The sequence below is a fragment of the Malaclemys terrapin genome, chromosome 7 (assembly GCF_027887155.1).
Source record: "Malaclemys terrapin pileata isolate rMalTer1 chromosome 7, rMalTer1.hap1, whole genome shotgun sequence".
Taxonomy (NCBI): Eukaryota; Metazoa; Chordata; order Testudines; family Emydidae; genus Malaclemys; species Malaclemys terrapin.
In genome coordinates this window covers 109,054,767-109,075,147 of record NC_071511.1, presented here as the reverse complement: position 1 = coordinate 109,075,147, position 20,381 = coordinate 109,054,767, and the positions used below count along the sequence as shown (strand labels likewise).

Here is a 20,381-nt window from a genome sequence, read left to right as displayed (position 1 = left end):
TATACTTTTGGCCACCCTGTGAAAATTCACCATAGGTCTCTAGTTTTGCCTGTTATCTTCCTGCAGAAACACCGGGATACACTCCATCATGGCCCTGGTATACAACAACTGGTAAGTGCTAACTCATGCTGGTTTCTTTCAGAGATTTCTCTTTTATGGGATTCTGTGCTTGAAATGTTTCGCAGCTGTAACGTATGATTTCAGGGAGCCGTTGCCATGTGACTGAAATGAGAGGAAGGACAGGTTGAATAGCAATATGAAGGGCCAAAAGTCAAACCTGGTTCAGTACATTTGTTGAACTGTACAGATGCATGTCACAGCCATAGTCTAACATATTGTACCCTCAGAGAATTGAGGTGTGGAGAATAAATATAGTTCTCCTCAGTCCATTCCACACACTCTCACTTCTGTTCCCTGTCCTTCCCCAGGAGATAGTAAGGTACATTTGCAACAGTTACAATTTTTCTTTGAGGATCAGATTTTCAAAGTGCTCCTCCTCCTCCCTGCACGTATGATTTTTTGAGCTTGTTAGCTGAAAGGCAACTTTGTGGAAGGAGGCAAATTTTCCTATATCCAAAACAAAGAAACGTTCACATGAAACTCTGAGAAGTTAACCACTGATTTCTACACAGTTTTAAAAGTGTTTGAGCTGAATTCTGTCCTTACTGACATCAGTATAACTCCATTGACTTCAGTGGAACAGGCTGGAATAACAGTTCTGTGGAGATTTGTACACAAAACCTTGCTATTCTGTGCTTGAAGAATGGAATTATCCTAGAAATGTCTTTATTTCCCAATAGCTGGGGATCACACTTCCTGTGTGTAGCTTTTTTTATTCTGATTGTCACAATCCAATATGACCTCCCACACTCACAAATTAATGTTTCTGTAACTATAATTGTTCTTACAGAAATATTGACCTTTGCTTTTATGTATGTTTTTAGCCTATTACGACTGTGGTGGCCACCTCTCAGGTTTTTCTGGGGAATTCTCTAGTCCAAACTATCCTAGTTACTATCCAAACAATGCACGATGCATCTGGGAAATACAAGTGGAATATAATAGTTACGTATACGTCCAGTTCGACCATATTGCGTAAGTAAAGCACTAGATATTTATAAGTAATTTAGCCTTTTTTGATCTTTAATTATTGTGCTATCCAGTTGGTCATTTATTTTCACTGATCTTTATTAGAGGGCCCTTTAACCATTTGAATGCATTATGGATGTATGAGTAGCACCATTAAGCATGTATGTTCATCCCATTTAATGAATTTTCCTGACTCACGTCTATACTAATTACATTTCTATGTGCACACCTGACTTCAAAAGCACCAGACTGGGTGCATTACATGGGTTGGTTACATTGCAAAAGCTCTGAAAGGGTGTTGCAATTAGGCTTCATTTTTACAAAAAAATATTCTGTCTTCTATGTGCAAGTGATATATATAATTGCAATTTCACGTCATCCAGCATATGTACAAAACGTTAAGTATAATAAATACAATAACTTGGGGAATTCAGGAGATTAGGCTGTGCTCTTCATCTAATGTCGATTTGTAAGTAAATTGCAGTGCACACATAACATAATATTTTGAAATTAGATCACGCATATGGTGACTTGAGGACATAAAGAAATGTTCTCAGAACATCAGTCCTATCTATACCATGATATTATATCTTTGTTTGGTTAAAAGTATGCATGAAACATTTTTATTTTCTCATAGATTTCTTTAAAGAGGATTAAAATTGTAATGTTAAATATTAAATTTGTTAAATCTTCACCTGGACATTTGTTGATAGAGGGTGAGCACATTGTACAGTAACATAGGGAATGTTTACACAGCAGTGAAAGCCTGGGGTTAGTGGGACTCAAGTCAGCTGACCCATGTCAGGGAACCCTGGGTTTGTGCATTTACACTGCATTTTAAACCTAGATAAAGGATTTTCTGACCGGAGCTCTAACCTAGGTCTCTGGCATCCACACTGCAGTGCGCACACTGAAGTCAAAATCCCCCTATCCCGGAATGCCTAGCTTCCCCTCCCCCCCACCCTAGCATTGACACTCTAACCCGACGAATATGTTGCACAGTAGGGAAATTCTACTGCCCATTCTCTTTCCTCCTGTGACAGTGCTACTGATGGGCCTCAGGTGCCCATAAGGAGCTATGAGTACATATACCACATTATTCGCTCATTTGGTAGCTGTCTCAGGAGAATGATTGCAGTTAGAAAAGGCTTTATACTGAGCTACTATCTAATCTGAGAATTGGTCTCGCCACCTCTAGGCTGAGTCACATTGGCAGGAAAATGCTCATGTGCACCTGTTCTGAGGATAATTAGGACATCAGTCTCCAGGACTGTCAAACTAGGAAACGTTGCAACTCTTAAGATTCAAAATGGGATTTTCAATGAAGGTGTTTTTGTTTTGCTGGTTTTTTATTTATTTTTTGCTGTCTGTTTTGAAGTTTAATAATATGTGGGTTACAGAGGAGAAACACTCACACACCCCAGCCTGGCTTCTGCTGGCTGCAGAGCAAAGTGCATCCTCAGAGCTTGGCGTGCAATGTGTTCAACCCCCCCCCCCCCCCCCAGGAATCCATTATCCCCTCTCCTGCTGCACCCTGGGAGGCAGGGATAGGGGATCCCTGGGAGGCTTTTGGGCTGGCTCCCACTCACCACCCGCAAAGTGCACGCTGTCCGGATGCCCCCGCATGCACAGCCCCAGGGAGGGGTCAGAAAGCATAGCGGGGACCACGCGGCTGCCCTGCAGGAAGGGGAAACAGCCAGAGTGTTGGGGGGTCATCCCTTCCCTGGCCATGCTGAGCCAGAAGCTATGCTACTCCCCCTCCCTGTAGCCGCTTCGTTCCCACTCTGCTCTCTGCCCTCTTTGCCCCCATGGGGCTGTGTGTGCAGGGGAGCCCAGACACTGTGCACCAACATCTGGCTGTGCTCTTGTGACCAGGAAGCAGCTCTCTTTGCAAAAAGCTTCTTCTGATCGGTCTCCATTGAAAACCCTGCAGTTTTCTGATAGTTAGGGCCCTACCAAGTTCATGGCTGTGAGAAACATGTCACGGACAATGAAATAAGCACTTTCCCATGAAATCTGATCTCCCCCGTGCTGCTTTGAGCGCCTCAGCCGGGGGGCTTTCACTGCGAGTACCGACCAGGCTGGGGAGGGACAGGACTTGTCCTTTCCCAGCACAGCCACTGGCGGGAGGTAGGAAAGATCAGACCCATCTCCGGTTACCTTTTGGGTTGGAACCCCCACAGTTACAGCAACGTGAAATTTCAGATGCAAACATCTGAAAATGTGAAATTGACCAATTAAAAAACCCTCTGGTTGTGAAATTGATCAAAACAGACTTTGAATTTGGTAGGGCCCTACTAACAGTGTACTTGCAGACCGGTGTTCAGCAGGCAATGAGTTAGTGCTCATCTGAGCTGCTGCACTATGCAAAGTGAGGTGTGGCTTCCTTTTGCAATAGAGTGCAATACACTGTACCACAGATTGTTGGCATTGAGAGGACTGAGGAAGTTGCCCCAAGGAACTCTGGGATAAATCTGGAAGACTTCTGGGACCTGAGTGAAGCTACGGCTGCATGCAGACAGAAAAGTAATAGGGCCCAGGCCCGAGGTCCCAGCTTAACATTGGCTCGGACCCCCTCAGCCCTGCAGAATCCTGTCACCCTAGGTTCGAGTTCCAGGTTAACACAATTGGTGTATGGATGCAAGGGGAGTTAGGTTGAGTCTGGGCTTAAGCTCAGGCTTACATTGCTGTGTAGACGTACCCATAATTTCCACTAAAGGCCACATTTTCAAAACATGGCCTCTAACTGTGTGTGTGTGTGAAACCTGCCACTTCTGCATGAACGAACAGTCCAGTGTGCCAAAAATGTAGTATCTGTGGTCGGCAAGTATTTATCTGCATGCCTGCAGAAATGCTAGCAACTGGCACATGTGTAATGAGAGGTCAGGCTACTATAGACTGCAGGCCAACAGTTCTGGGACACTTTCAACAAACTGTTTTGACTGACAGCCAAAAGGATAATTTACAAGTACAGTATAACTTTCCCTCCACAGACTGGAACCGAGTAGTAACTGCAATCACGATTTTATTGAAATCTATGAGCGACAGCCAAATGCATCTACTTTGCTGGGAAGAATATGTACTGGTAGCTATGAAATATTTACATCCAATTCAAACAGAATGACCGTTGTGTTTTCGAGCGATGGCAGTTACCAAAATACAGGATTTCATGCTTCTTATTATACTGTCTTCATAGGTAAGAATAATTACTTTGTCTCAGATATGCTGGTTAGCATGGAGCATATATTTTGTGAACCTGGCCAGATGAACTAATTATTTAGGATTCTCATTCTTTCTCTTATATTATCCATTTTTATTTCTTCTTTGACAGTAGATAGTTTTAGCAATTTCAGCGGAATGGGAGAGTTTTACAACACTTCATGTAGGTTACGAATGTAAACAGGAAAAGTTCCATATGTAAAGAGAGTATGAAGTTTTCCAGAAAAATATGCATCCTGCACAAAAATCCCCTTACTCCACAATCAAAGGAGGAGGAACATTGAGTGGTCACAGGGGAAGGATGCAGTGCCCACATGGTGTGGGGGGAGTTGGCTAATGTGAGAGAGCATGTGTGGCTGGGAAAGGGGAGGCTATCTCTTAAGGTCCACCACCTTCCCCATTGGCTGTAGGGGAGGGAATGAGCTAGCCTTTTGGCTCTTGTGCACCCCCCACCTAGCCGATTTAAGCTTATCCAGTCTTTTTAGAAAGTGTCTTGCTACAGCTAGTTACCCTGCCCTCCATCACCTTAGTTTAGCATCAGTGCTGTGGTATTTAGGATGTGTTAGTGATTTAGGGGTGCACAGAGGGTGAGGAGCTGAGGATGTTGGTGACGGAATATTTTATAGGCCTGGCAAAAATAAAGCTGAGCTCAGCCATGATCAAGTCGTGTTCAGTGGGTCGCTGAAAATGCAAATGGATTGGCTCTTCCTTTTCCATCCACCAACCCTCACTAACACGTGTCAAGAGTGCAGTGAGAGTAGGCTGTGGAGCCCCAGCAAAGCTACAGGGAAGATTCAGTTTTCCTCAGCGGAGAATTTGACGCTTACCAATTAATACAAATCTTAATCTAAATATCAGAATATGGGTTCTGTTCAAATAACCATTCAAACTTTGGAACCAAATGGTAGTGTTCTATTTTGCTTCTCTGGCAGATGGAGGTTCGCTTTCATAAGCCTAACTATGCAGTCTTCATTAGCTGGCAGGATGATGGAAGGTTAGAAAATCTTGGCATTTTAGGAAATTGGCAAAAATGGCAACAAGCTCTTACCCTGATACATGGGAATCCCCAGGAAAAAGCAGAAAATAAAAACCATTATTTATTATGCAGAGAATCTGCAAAATATAAAATTAACTCAGATTTATCATAATAATACCTTACATTTATATACAGGGGTTAATTTATGGATCTCAAAACAGCTTACCTGGAAGTAAAGGATATTTATCCCCATTTTTACAGATGGGGAAATGGAGACATAGAGTTTAAGAGATTGCCAAGGGCCACACAACAAGACAGTTGAAAATGTGGAAGTAGAAACCAGATTTCTTGACTCCCAACACCATGCTAGAGCCACTAGACCACAGTTCCTTCCTTGTCATATAACATTTTGCTATATGTACATTACTTGCTCTTCTCTCAACAGGCTCTGGTGGTATAAAATAGGGATGACCGGAAAGCCAGAACATTCTGGTTTGGAGAATAATTTTGAGGTGTTAAAATTTGTTTTCATTCTGCATCAGAACAAAAATGAGACTGTTTGGATTTTAATAAAAAAGCACAAGAGTGTTAGCGCAAGCCCTCCCCACAATAGCTAAGTTAAGGCATTCACCTATTATGCAGAAAACTCAAATTCAATGCCCTGCTCTACCTATCAGGGAGCAGACACTTGAACCTGGGTCTCTTACATCAGGTGAGTGCCCCCCCACACACTGTGCCAAAGAAAACCAACTTCTCTCCTGGACCTAAGACATCTCCCAGTGAAAGGTTTGTTGAAACAGATGTTTCCATGAAAAGTTTTTGTTTTGATGAATCAGCATTTTCCAACCAAAAAAAAATTTGTCAAAAAATTCCCAAGCAGCTAGAGTATAGCATCCAGCATTAACATAAGGATAACCAGATGCATGATTCAAACACCTTAGTGTTTTTCATGATTTCGGAGGGGGAGGGAGGAAGGGGATGAGGGAGGAGAGAAATTACACTAGTTGGAAAAAGACTATTGCCCATTATTTCACAAATCATTTCCCATGTCTTTCAAAGACTGGTGAATGGATGGAACAGATGTGAGGGTCATGTTGAACTTTATTACAAATGAAATTGGGCAAGGGTTTGTGATGAATAATGGAACACAGAAAGCAGGGGTGGTTTGAAGGCAGCCTGGATGTGGATAGGGCATTTCAGCAACAAGAATTGTATATTTTGGTCAGGACTCAAAAAATATTCTCCTTGATTATCTGCATTGTGGAGGTAATGAATCCTATCTTTAGGACTACCTTAGTCTAAGATGGGACTCATGTAACTGTGGTCCCAGTGAAGATGTTGATTCCATCTCTACAGGCATTTTCTGATTTTTGACCAGTTCTGCTATGCTTACTCACATAGAGGAGTGCCTTACTGCCATAATCTGAAAGATCCAATGATTTTAGATGACCTTCTTACGGGGTATGTTCCTACACAACATGAGTAAGAGTTTAAGAATTGGGCCCAGAAGAAGGAAAAATAATCCTACAAATACTTCTGCACATAAATAATTTGAATCATCCAAGAAGGTCCCATTGGCTTCAAGTTACTCATAAAATACAACCCCCCCTACATTTATGTTTTTCCATGACTCTGGCTCGCTGAATAAAATCTGTCCAGAATTTTAAAAATGTATTAATAAACTTAGAGATGGAACAGTACCAAAACCATGAATACAAATACACTTGACCTTTGGGAACATTTAGATCCATGCCTAAACTGTGGTTTGGGCCTATCTCTAATTTAAATGTTGTTGCATGCCTGTTAGATCTTTCACTATGCAACCTTTCACTGTGGGGATAAGATGAAGAAGGTCATAGTACTTGGTATGTTCTGTAGGCTGCCTGAGTGAAAACCTTTTAAGTTAAGGGTGCCTCAACCGATACACCAAAATCAAGGCTGCTTCAGTTTTGGACATTTCTGCCAAAAACACATTGCTGAAGATATTTAGCCGGGCATAGGTGCTCTTAAAGAGACTTTGTTTGTTCTCATTTTTATTCTCTAATAAATATTTATTGCATTTTAGTCCTGTGAACCCTTCATCATCAGGAAGTTTATTTACTAAATTCCTAACAGGTACATGTGTGCAAAGCCAGTGAAGCCAAAGAGGTTGCACAGCTGGTACAGAGGGCGTAATTTGCCCTGCAGAATCTTTATTACTGATGATGATAAAAAGGAAAAGAGAGAAAGAAAAGGGCTTAGAACTTAGAACCCAGGATGGACATGCATGACTGGCAAACAGGACAAAAAATAAAACCTAGCACTGGTTTATTTCTCAACTTGAGTATGTTTGATATGGAAATTGATGAGACAATAAACATGGAACAGGATGGAATCACTTTTCAGAGCAGAGCTGTACTATAAGAGAAATAAGATAGGGCCAGTGAACTTACTAATTAAACTCCATCCAGCCTTTTCTCTTGCTCACCAAAAATTTTTAAAAAATACTACTTTCCCTCCCTGTCACTCATTTTCCCCATTCAATTGCAGTGAAATCTTTCTATGAATTACTTATTGGTAAAAATAATTGGTTAAAATTGCTACCTTATTTATGTGAATTTGATCCTGGTGTCTTGCCCTTAACTCATTAGAATATAGCATAAGTTGCAAGTCAAAATGTGCTTGGTGGTGTTTTTCTATCAATTTTCTATCACAGGACTCTTAGTTCAACAGAATTCAGGACTGGGATAGCCTCAGTGTAGGGAAATAATCACATTGCCTGCTCACACTAAACTTTGCTCAAATCCATTTTTAGGCATCCCTGACTTCAGTGAGCATCAAATAAATAAAATGATTAGTAATCTGAAGAAATCCAAATGTATTTTTTTGGTTTGTATCTTCTATAAAAATGCTCAGCACTACTTAATATTTGGGAATAGCCTGAGCATTATTTAGATTCCCAGACTTGAAATTAATGTAAGTTATGGAACTGATAGTTAATACCCTTAGGCATTTCCGAATATCAAGGATCTCTCACAAGATGAACAATTCCATAGGCACCAATCCAGTCAAGCACCTAAACACATGCTTAACTTTTAATCACGTTTAATCCATTGGTTTCAAGTCAATGGAATTACTTTCTAGCTTGTGTACACATATGTGTTGATAGGATTGAGGCCTAAGATTGCATTCCTCTGAATTACCTAGTGATTTCAGAGTGCAGTGCAGCTTTGAGAGACCCCCTGTTTCTTTGGTGCCCTATTTGCTGCTCTTTGGCACTACGTTAATTACAGCGACAAGGTTTTCTACTTATTTTTGGAAAAAACATTACCATGCCAAAAAATCAAACTCACTAAGCTGTGTCTTTCTCTTTTATCTTTCAGACTCGACGACACCTGGTAATTATCTCTTTTTAACATTGTTGTTTCGCTTTATTTCTCTTTCCCAATGCTTCCCAATTCAACAAACAACAGCATTACTGCTCCCAAACAGGGATACCAGATGCAGGAGTTATTGGCATATATAAGCTGGTGTAATGAAAGAAGGCGGAGCCTGTTGCACTGTGCATTCTACCCTGAGAGCCAGAGGAGAGTGGCTCTCATAGATATCAGAAAAAGGGCCAGGGACAATAGTTATGCTGAAGAGTTTGAGGGCCCTCAATGGTTAAAAATAGATAACAAGATTTTAAACTACACTGATAATTTCTGCAAACCTGCAATACTCTTCGATCAGATTTCTGAAGGCTGACTGTTACTCTAGCAAAATAAAACGGCACAGAAAGCTCCATAAGAAACATTAAATGAGACTTCACAACAGAGTAGTTCTTGCAGCTGTAAGCGTCTCTGATCCTTCAGACTGTAGGGTCAAATGACTATGATTGTTTAGTAGCTATATTACCACAGCGCTCAAAGCCCTAGGCCTCATTGTGCTGGGTACTGTACAAACATACATAAAGAAGCATTTTACCCCCTGAAAACGTTTTCCTTGAGTTTTTGACTACTACAAATAGAGCTGGGCCCAGATTCAATTTCCCTTCTGCCTGATATGGAAAAGGGATTTGAACTTGGGTCTTCCATATTTCAGGAGTATTCCTGGGCCACTGAGCTATGGGATGTCCTGATATAGAGTTTTCTCCATCTCTCCTGTCCCATCTGTCCTACTTTGTATAAATAATGAAATTGTCATTGGAGTAGGGCCTTTGAATTTGGATCTGCCATACCTTAAGTCAGTAGTTCTAAACCAGGAGTACCCCTGGGGGTATGCAGAGGTCTTCCAGGGAGTACATCAACTCATCTAGATATTTGCCTAGTTTTACAACAGGCAACATAAAAAGCAGTAGCGAAGTCAGGACAAACTAAAATTTTATATAGACAACGACTTGTTTATGCTTCTTTATAATACTATACACTGAAATATAAGTACAATATTTATATTCCACTTGATTTATTTTATAATTACATGGTAAAATGAGAAAGTAAGTAATTTTTCAGTGCTCGGATGCTGTGACACTTTTCTATTTTAATGTCTCATTTTCTGTAAGCAAGTAGTTTTTAAGGGAGGTGTAACTTGGCGGTACCCAAGACAAATCAGACTCCAGAAAGGGCTACAGTTGTCTGCAAAGGCTGAACGTCCTAACCACCAGCCTATAGAGTCATTCTTACACTTTGCCCCTCTCCCAATGAATTAATTGTCATTCATAGTGGCAATTCAGAGAGTCATTCGTAATGCTAAAAATCTATTTGCCGAAAATCTTTTGCCCAGTTTTATTTATAAATATCCCTCTTCCTAACAAAAGAAATGCATTCCTAGAATGAATTTCTTTCAGGATCTACATGACACATGCAAGAAAATCAAACACCTTAGCAAATGTCTTCTCGTGATACTGAGAGATGTCATTGAAAATGAAAAACAGACCCTAGCACAAAGGAGTCTGGTCTATGACTGGGGCTCCTAGGAGCTACAGCAATATAAATAAAAACAATAATAATTAATCCGCATGAACATTCATTTAAATAGTCATATTGACTTATATAGGGCTAGTAAGCAGAAGAGAATTATTGTTGGAAATGTAGGGCTGAAAGGGATCTTGAGATTCCATCTATATTTTCCCTCTGTGCTAAGACCAGGATACCTAGAACATCCCTGATAGATTTTCATTTAATCCTTTCTTCAAAACCTCCAGTGGTGGGGATTCACATGCATGTTTACAGGATTGGATCCCAAAGGGTTAACATTCATATTTCTTAACTCTGTTTTCTCCTTCCTCTTCTTTTAAGTAAGTGTTTTCATTACAGTAATCAGAGGAAATGCAGACAACTAGCTTTTTATCAGCTTTGTGAATTATGCAATTGGCTAGAAATATAGTTGTGTTATTTGCAAGATGGGTCCCTGCTTTGTATTCTCTAGTGTCATGAATGTCTAGCCAGCCATCTCTCTCCATCCACCTATATACCTACCATGTTCTAATTTTCATCCTTTCTCTCTCCATCTATCTTCTCCCCCCATTCAGTTATGCTTTTAATTTGGTTATGATTTTATTGGTGTTATCTTGAATTTGGCACATTACTCTATAAGTCTTTCTCTCACTATTAAAGATGTTGCTGATTTATGTATTATTCTCCTTTTGTATTAATAGCTACTACTACTACTACTACTACATGGCTGTCTTCAACAGGTAATTCATAATTCTTTTACTTCTTTATTTCCATTTTGTATTCTTCTTAATTATTTCATTATAATACAGAAATAATTCCCATATAAATGGCATCAGATTCCTTGGATAGGAAAATAAGTACGGCATGGTGATAAACCTCTGTATGTTTTGCAGGCTGTCTTCAGGCTGAGGGCAATACATTTTTTTGAATATCAACTTTTTCTTTCTTTTGACAGCTAGCACTTCTAAGTAGGGATACGGTAGTACTGTAGTAGTTTATTTAGGTATTTATGCTTTAAAGTAAGCACATAGGCCCCAATCCTGCAAACACGTATGTATGTGCTTAACTTGGCTGACGTGACTAGGCCCAGTGGCCTCAATGAAACTATTCCTGTCAGCAGAATTAAGCATGTGTGTATATGTTTTCACAAATAGGACTCTAGAGCCTAGTGATACTTGAGTACATTTGATGAGACAATAACCATGGAACAGGTTGGAATCACTTTTCATAGAAGAGCTGTATTATAAGAGAGCTTAGTGAGCTTACTAACTGAACACCATCCAGCCTTTTCTCTTACTCACCAATTAAAAAAAAAAATTACTACAGTCCCTCTCTGTCTCTCATTTTCCCCATCTATACACTGAGGATAATATACTTACCTGTTCGGTAACTTGCTTTGAGAGCTATTGATGAAAAAGGCTATAGAAGATCTTGGTGGTGTTATCATTATTATAATTTTCATGACAGAAGTAACTTGATCTGCACCTTCAAATGCTTGTGATCCAAAGATGCATCAATTGCAGTGAAAGTTTTATATGAATCTCTTATTGGTCAAAATGTTCATTGACTGAGGTCACTGGTTGCATCCGTCTCATTCATCCAGAAGTTAGTGATTTGAGGGTGCTATGCTGCTTTCAGGAACTCACTGTGTCTGTGTTACCCTACTTGTTGCTCTTTAGCTCCAAGTTAATTACAATTACACTGGTTTCTATATATTTTTGGTAAAATATTATAGTGCCCAAAACAAAACAAAAAAGCACTAACCCCGTCCTTCTCTTTTATCTTTCAAACTCGACGAGACCTGGTAATTGTCTCTTTTCAGCATTTTTTGTTCAGTCCATTCCACTCTCTATCACTTCTGTTCCCTGTCCTTCTCCAGGAGATAGTAAGGCACATTTGAGACTGTTATAGTTTTCCTTTGGGGACCAGATTTTCAAAAAGTGCTCCTCCACCCTGCATACATGATTATTTTAGGATCCTTTGAGCTTGTTAGTTGAAGAGCAACTTTGTGGACGGAGGCAAATTTTCCTATATCAAAAACAAAACACATTGGCATGAAACTCTGAGAACACCAATTTCTACACAGTTTTAAAAGTGTTTGGGCTGAATTCTATCCTTACTGACATCAGTATAACTCCATTGACTTCAGTGGAACAGGCTGGAATAACAGTTCTGTGGAGATTTGTCCACAAAACCTTGCTATTCTGAGCTGGAAGAATGCAATTTTCTTAGTTGTGTCATTTTTTCTCAATAGCTGGGGACCACACTTCCTAAATGTAGTTTTTTTTTATACTGATTGTCACAATCCAAGATGACCTCCCAGACTCACAAATTGATGTTTTTGTAACTATAATAGTTCTTACAGAAATATAGACCTTTTCTTTTATGTTTGTTTTTAGACTATTACCACTGTGGTGGCTACCTCTCAGGTTCTTATGGGACATTCTCTAGTCCAAACTATCCTAGTTACTATCCAAGCAATGCACGATGCATCTGGGAAATACAAGTGCAATACAATGGTTATGTACATGTCCAGTTTGACCATGTTGCGTAAGTAAAGCACTCGATATTTATAAGTAATTTAGTCTTTTTTGATCTTTAATTATTGTGCTATCCAGTTGGTCATTTATTTTCACGGATCTTTATTAGAAGGCCCTTTAACCATTCAAATGCATTATGGATGTATGAGTAACACCATGGGGTGTACATTCATCCCATTTAATGAATTTTTCTGACTCACGTGTGCACTAATTACATTTCGTATGTGCACACCAGACTTCCAAAGTCACCAGACTGGGTGCATTACATGGGTTGGTTACATTGCAAAAACTCTGAAAGGTTGTTGCAATTAGGCTTTGTTTTTACAAAAAAAAAATCTGTCTCCTGTGTGCATATGATATATATATATAATTGCAATTTCACGTCATCCGTGCATGAGTACAAAACGTTAAGTATAACGAATACAATAACTTGGGGGAATTCACGAGATTAGGTTGTGCTCTTCATCTAATGTTGATTTGTAAGTAAATTACAGTGCACAAATAACATAACGTTGAAATTAGATCACGCATATGGTGACTTGAGGACATAAAGAAATGTTCTCAGAACATCAGTCCTATCTATACCATGATATTATATCTTCGTTTGGTTAAAAGTATGCATGAAGCATTTTTATTTTCTCATAGGTTTCTTTAAAGAGGATTACAATTTTAATGTTAAATATTAAAAATATTAAATCTTCACCTGGACATTTGTTGATAGAGGGTGAGCACATTGTACAGTAACATAGGGAATGTTTACACAGCAGTGAAAGCCTGGGGTTAGTGGGACTCAAGTCAGCTGACCCATGTCAGGGAACCCTGGACTTGTGCATTTACACTGCATTTTAAACCTAGATAAAGGTTTTTCTGACCGGAGCTCTAACCTAGGTCTCTGGCATCCACACTGCAGTGCGCACACCCAAGTCAAAGTAACCCTATCCCAGAATGCCTAGCTTCCCCTCCCCCACACCCTAGCATTGACACGCTAACCCGACGAATATGTTGCACAGTAGGGAAATTCTACTGCCCATTCTCTTTCCTCCTGTGACAGTGCTATTGATGGGACTCAGGTGCCCATAAGGAGCTATGAGTACATATACCACATTATTCGCTCATTTGGTAGCTGTCTCAGGAGAATGATTGCAGTTTGTGAAGGCTTTATACTGAACTACCATCTAATCTGAGAATTGGTCTCGCCACCTCTAGGCTGAGTCACATTGGCAGGAAAATGCCCATGTGCACCTGTTCTGAGGATAATTAGGACATCAGTCTCCAGGACTGTCAAACTAGGAAACGTTGCAACTCTTAAGATTCAAATTGGGATTTTCAATGAAGGTGTTTTTCTTTGGCTGTCTGTTTTGAAGTTTAATAATATGTTGGTTTCAGAGGAAAAACAGACACACACCCCAGATTTCTGCCGGCTGCAGAGCGAAGTGCATCCCCAGATCTGGGGGTTCAGAGTGTTCCAGCACCCCCTAGGAATCCATTATGCCTTCCCCTGCTGCACCCCGGGAGGCAGGGGCAACGGATCCCTGGGAGGCTGTGAGGAAGTTTTGGGACTGGCTCCAACTTGCCACCCGCACAGTGCACGTTGTCCGGGTGCCCCAGCATACATTGCCCCAGGGAGGGCAGAAGGGGTCAGAAAGCATAGTGGGGACCAAGCGGCTGCCATGCCGGGAGGGAGAACAGCTAGAGTGTTGGGGGGTCATCCGTTCCCTGGCCATGCTGAGCCAGGAGCTATGCTACTCCCCCTCCCTGTAGCCTCTTGGTCCCCACTCTGCTCTCTGCCCTCTTTGCTCCCATGGGGCTGTGTGTGCAGGGGCGCTCAGACACCGTGCACCAACATCTGGCTGTGCTCTTGTGACCAGGAAGCAGCTCTCTTTGCAAAAGGCTTCTTCTGATCGGTCTCCACTGATAGTTAGGGCCCTACCAATTTCACGGCTGTGAAAAGCATGTCACGGATGGTGAAATAAGCCCTTTCCCATGATATCTGGGGGGTAGTGAGGGAGCTCAGACCCACTTCCAGATACTTTTGGGTTGGGACCCCCATGGTTACAACACCATGAAATTTCAGATGTAAACATCTGAAAACGTCAAATTGACCAATTAAAAAACCTTCTGGCTGTGAAATTGATCAAAATGGACCATGAATTTGGTAGGGCCCTACTGATAGTGTACTTGCAGACCCATGTTCAGCAGACAATGGGTTCATGCTGATCTGAGCTGCTACAGTATGCAAAGGGAGGTGTGGCTTCGTTTTGCAACAGCGTGCAATAGACTGCATCACAGATTGTCAGCATCGAAGGACTAAGGAAGTTGCCCCCAGGAACTCTGGGATACATCTGGAAGACTTCTGGGACCTGAGTCAAGCAAGGGCTGCATGCAGACAGAAAAGTAATAGAGCCCAGCTTAACATGGGCTCGGACCCTAGCTTAACATGGGCTCGAACCCTCCAGCCCTGCGGGATTATGGGTCCCTATGTTTGAACCCTAGGTTAACAAAGAGAGTCTGGGCTTATATTGCTGTGTAGATGTAACAGTGACAGACCCTGGTTGTCGGCGGGCGGGATTTAACCTGGGGCCTCTGGAGCTTAGTGGATGAGCCTCTACTTCATGAGCTAAAAGCCAATTGGCTGTTAGCTAAGGCTGTAGAGCAGACTCATTAATCTCTCTGTCTTTCTAAATGGTCTCGGTGCCACTAGGTGGGACAGAACACCGCACCCAGAGGTGTGTGAGTTACAAAGATATACCCGTAATTTCCACTAAAGGCCACATTTTCAAAACACGGGCTCTAATTGTGTTTGTGTAACCTGTCACTTCTGCATGAATGAACATTCCAGGGTACCAGAAATGTAGTATTAGTGGTAGGCAAGCAAAAATGCTAGCAATTGGCACGTGTAACGAGAGATCAGGCTACTGTAGACTGCTGGCCACAATGTCTGAGGCACTTTCAACATTTTCAAAAAGTGTTTTGACTGACAGCCAAAAGGATAATTTACAAGTACAGTCTAACTTTCCCTCCGCAGACTGGAGCAGGACACTAACTGCACTCACGATTTTATTGAAATCTATGCGCAAGAGTCATACACATCTACTTTGCTGGGAAGAATATGTACTGGTGGCTATCAAGCATTTACATCCTATTCAAACAGAATGATGGTTGTGTTTTTGAGCGATGGCAGTTACCAAAATACAGGATTTCATGCTTCTTATTATACTTTCTTCCGAGGTAAGAACAATTACTTTGTCTCAGATATGCTGGTTAGCATGGAGCATATATTTTGTGAACCTGGCCGAATGCACTAATTATTTCGGATTCTCATTCTCTCTTATATTATCCATTTTTTATTTCTTCTTTGATAGTAGATAGTTTTAGCAATTTCATCGGAATGGGAGAGTTTTACAACAATGCATGTAGGTTAAGAATGTAAACAGAGAAAGTTCCAAATGTAAAGAGAGTATGAAGTTTACCAGAAAACTATGCACCCTGCACAAAAATGCGCCTCCTCCACAATCAAAGGGGGAGGAACATTGAGTGGCCACAGGGGAAGGACGCAGTGCCCACATGGTGCGGGGGAATTGGCTGACATGAAATAGCATGTGTGGCTGGGAAAGGGGGGGCTATCACTTAGGGTCCACCACCTTCCCCATTGGTTGTAGGGGAGGGAATGTGCTAGCCAGTTGGCTCTTGTGCTCCCTCCACCTAGTCTATTTAAGCTTATCCAGTCTTTTCAAAAAGTGTTCTACAGCCAGCTACCCTGCCTTCCATCCCCTTAGTATAGCATCAGTGCTGTGTTGCTTATGATGCTGAGTTCTGACTGATCACATGGTATGGGATCAGGAAAGACTGTTTCTTGTTGGACCAAATTGGCAAGAATTCTGGGGGGAAGAGGGGGTCGGCTTCTTCTCAGGATCATGGAGGCACCGTTAGCTTATAGCATTACCACATGCAAAGGTTTAACATTAGGAAAAGTTGTACTATTTTAGCACTGCAAAAGGAGCTATGCTGATTTACAGTTGAGCATCTGGCCCGAGATGTATTAAGCAATACTTATCTGACAGGTCGGTCTTTATTAATCATGTATAATATTGTGGGTCTAAAAAGGACTAGACTGCCTTGTAAATGTTGTTTTTGTTAATTAGTTGTTACCTTTTCTAGGTTAGTGAACTCACTTAGAGCCACATACAAGTCAACTCAATTTAGAGATGAGGAAACTCCAGGTGTCTAATATTGTCTTATAGCCAAATCCATGTCCCATGGGTGCAAAAAAAAAGCCCGAATTGCATTGGAACCACAGCACAGCACAAGTGAGCGGCCACAGAAAGGTCATGCAGGGAAACTCTAAGACCTCTAATTTCTGCACATCAGCGCTGTGACAGTTTGGAGAGGCCTGGGGTTTGCTCACAACTAGCTGACCTGATGTTCAATATGACCCATTCCTGTCTACACTGACTGCAGAGCTATGGTCAACATCATATTAGTTCACATAACTGAAGGTTATTTCTAACTTGATGTAATGGTCTAATGAACACACGTCCCCCTCTCCTCCGACTTAGCAAAGACATCAGTAGAACCTGACTTGCCGAAAGCTTTCAGTGCCACAATTCGCTAGATGAATTGCGATACAACGTCAAGAAGATTACTCTGATCCTTGGAGCTGCCTGAGTTTGAGTTGCGAAAAATGTTTACAATAGGTCAATAGTTTCAGACACTATTTGTGTTTTAAGATGAAAATAGTTTGTATATTTTCAAGTTGAAAATCCAAGACATTTGTTTCAGGGGAGGGATGGTGCTAATGGATGTCACGGGTGCACAGGAGGGTTTGGTAGCTGGGAAGCTGCCAAATAGGAAAGGACTTGCTCATGCCACCCTGATATATTTTCTATGATATTTGTCTTCCTTTTTTCCTTATCCTCATGTTTACTTTCTCCTTTTTCTTTCCAATCCCTTCTCCTCCCTGGTTCTCATATTTGTCTCCCGCAGTTATTCATTCCCTCTCTCACATCTCCTCTGTCTGTCCTTGCTCCCTTTTATTCTGCCATCCTCTTACCCAATACCCTGCCACAATCCAGTGCTCACCCTATGGTTCAGGGGAGGAGAGGAAGAGTGACAATGTCAGCCAAGTATCGGCATGTGCTGGGATTACATTGCTGATTTATACTAATGCAGATAGGGGTGTGAGCAGAGTGGACAAGGGGCTTTTTTTTTTTTTTGAGGGATGGAAAAACAGTTAGTGATTTAGGGGTACCCAGAGGGTGAGGCACTGAGGATGTTGGTGACAGAACATTTTATAGGCCTGGCAAAAAGAAAAGCTGGGCTCAGCCATGGGCAAGTCCTGTTCAGTGCGTACTGAAAATACAGATTTACTGGCTGTTCCTTTTCCATCCACCAGCCCTCACTGACTCATGTCAAGAGTGCACAGGAGTAGCTTTTCTGGGGCCCAACAGCCTACAGGGAAGATTCAGTTTCCCTCAGCAGAGAATTTGACGCTTAACAACGAATACATATCTTAATTAATAATAAACCTCAAAACGTCAGAATATGGAGTCTGTTCAAAGAACCTAATGCTATTGTTCTATTTTGCTTCTCTGGCAGACTGAGGTTTGCTTTCATAAGCCTAACTATGCAGTCTTCATTAGCTGTCAGGATGACAAAAGATTAAAAAATCTTGGCATTTTAGGAAATTGGCAAAAATGGGAAGAAGCTCTTACCCTGATGTGTAGGAATTCCCAGGAAAAGTGGAAAAGAAAAAACATTATTTATTATGCAGAAAATCTGCAAAATATAAAATTAATTCAGATTTCTCATAATAATACTTTACATTTATATACAGGGGTTAATTTATGCATCTCAAAACAGCTTACCTAGAAGTAAAGGATCTTTATCCCCATTTTTACAGATGGGGAAACTGAGACGTAGAGTTTAAGAGATTGCCAAGGGCCACACAACAAGACAGTTAAAAATGTGGGAGTAGAAACCAGATTTCTTGACTCCCAACACCATGCTAGAGCCACTAGACCACAGTTCCTTCCTTGTGAGATAACATTTTGCTATCTGTACATTATTTGCTCTTCTCGCAACAGGCTCTGGTGGTATAGCATAGGGATGGCTGGAAAACAAGAAAATTCTGGTTTGGAGAATAATTTTGAGGGTTTCAAATTTGTTTTCATTCTGCATCAGAACAAAAATGAGACTGTTTGGGTTTTTGCTCTTAATGAAAAAGCACAAGAGTTTTAGCACAAGCGCTCCCCACACTAGCCAATAGCATGGTAGTTAAGGCATTCACTCTGATGCAGAAAACCCAAATTCAATAATTGAATTTTTTTCCCACATGTTGAGTTCTCCTCACACCTTCTATGGGTCATCTCGATTATCACTTCAAAGTTTTTTCTTCTGCTGCTACTGATAGCTCATCTCAATTGATTGGCCTCTTACAATTGGTATGGCTACTTCCACCTTTTCATGTTCTCTGTCTGTATAAATATCTTCTGTCTGTGTGTTCCACTCTATGCATCTGAAGAAGTGGGCTGTAGCCCACGAAAGCTTATGCTGAAATAAATTTGTTAGTCTCTAAGGTGCCACAAGTACTCCTGTTCTTTATTTGGAAGCAGATACTTGAACCTGGTTCTCTCACATCAGGTGAGTGCCAATCAAAAAACCAATTTCCCTCCTGGACCTGAGACAACTTCCCAGTGAAAGGCTTGTTGAAACAGATATGTTTCCATGAAAAGTTTTGGTTTTGATGAATCAGATTATTCCAATGAAAAAACGTTTGTCAATAAATTCCCAATCAGCTCTACTATAGCATCCAGCGCATTCACATAAGCATAGGCTATAACCAGATGCATGAGTCACAACTCCTCAGTGTTTTTTACAATTTCGAGGGGGTGGAAATTACACTAGATGGAAAAAAGATTACTGCCCATTATTCCACAGATCGTTTCCCATGTCTTTTAAAGACCGGTGAATGGATGGAACAGACGTGAGGGTCATTTGAACTTTATTACAAAGGAAATTGGGCAAGGGTTTGTGATGATTACTGGAACACACAAAGCGGAGGTTGTTTGCAGGCAGGTTGGATGTGGATGAGCCATTTCAGCAACAAGAAATGCCTGTTTGGGTCAAGGGTCAAAAAATGTTCTCCTTGATTGTCTGCATTGTGGAGGTAATGAATCCTATCTTTGGGACTGCCTCAGTCTAAGATGGGACTCATGTAACTGTGGTCCCAGTGAAGATGCTGGAGTCATCTCTACAGGCATTTTCTGATTTTCTTTTTGAAATACTTAAGCCAGATACCACACCAGAGTGTTTAAGGTATGTACATGCTTCATCTGATATGGCATGGGACTAGGAGTCGGGAAACCTGTCTTCTGTTCACTTATACACTATTGTGGACTCGATCGAGTTGCTAGACCTCTTTGTACCTCGACATGAAACACTTGGATATTTAAAAAATGAAAAGCACTATAAAAAGTATAGTTACTAAAACGTATTTCATTTGCTTCCTGTTTACAAAGTAAAACATTCTTCAGACATATTTGTTTAGTAAGGTTTTAATTAGACCTAATGCAAATAGTGAAGGTGAAAATGGATTTTTCTCTCCCATTCCTCTCCCCTGTTTTCCAATTGCTCATAATTTCCTCA

At 41.0% G+C, this 20,381-nt stretch overlaps 1 protein-coding gene across 1 annotated transcript in view; it reads left to right on the top strand.

Moving 5' to 3' along the window:
* The window catches only part of DMBT1 (deleted in malignant brain tumors 1), a 234,414-nt gene that overhangs the window by 96,875 nt on the left and 117,158 nt on the right, over positions 1-20,381 (top strand). Inside the window, 7 exon segments of the mRNA XM_054035621.1 lie at positions 6,344-6,436; positions 6,438-6,568; positions 10,899-10,937; positions 12,597-12,747; positions 15,763-15,965; positions 19,725-19,788; positions 19,790-19,950. Coding sequence (XP_053891596.1) covers positions 6,344-6,436; positions 6,438-6,568; positions 10,899-10,937; positions 12,597-12,747; positions 15,763-15,965; positions 19,725-19,788; positions 19,790-19,950 — 842 coding nt within the window.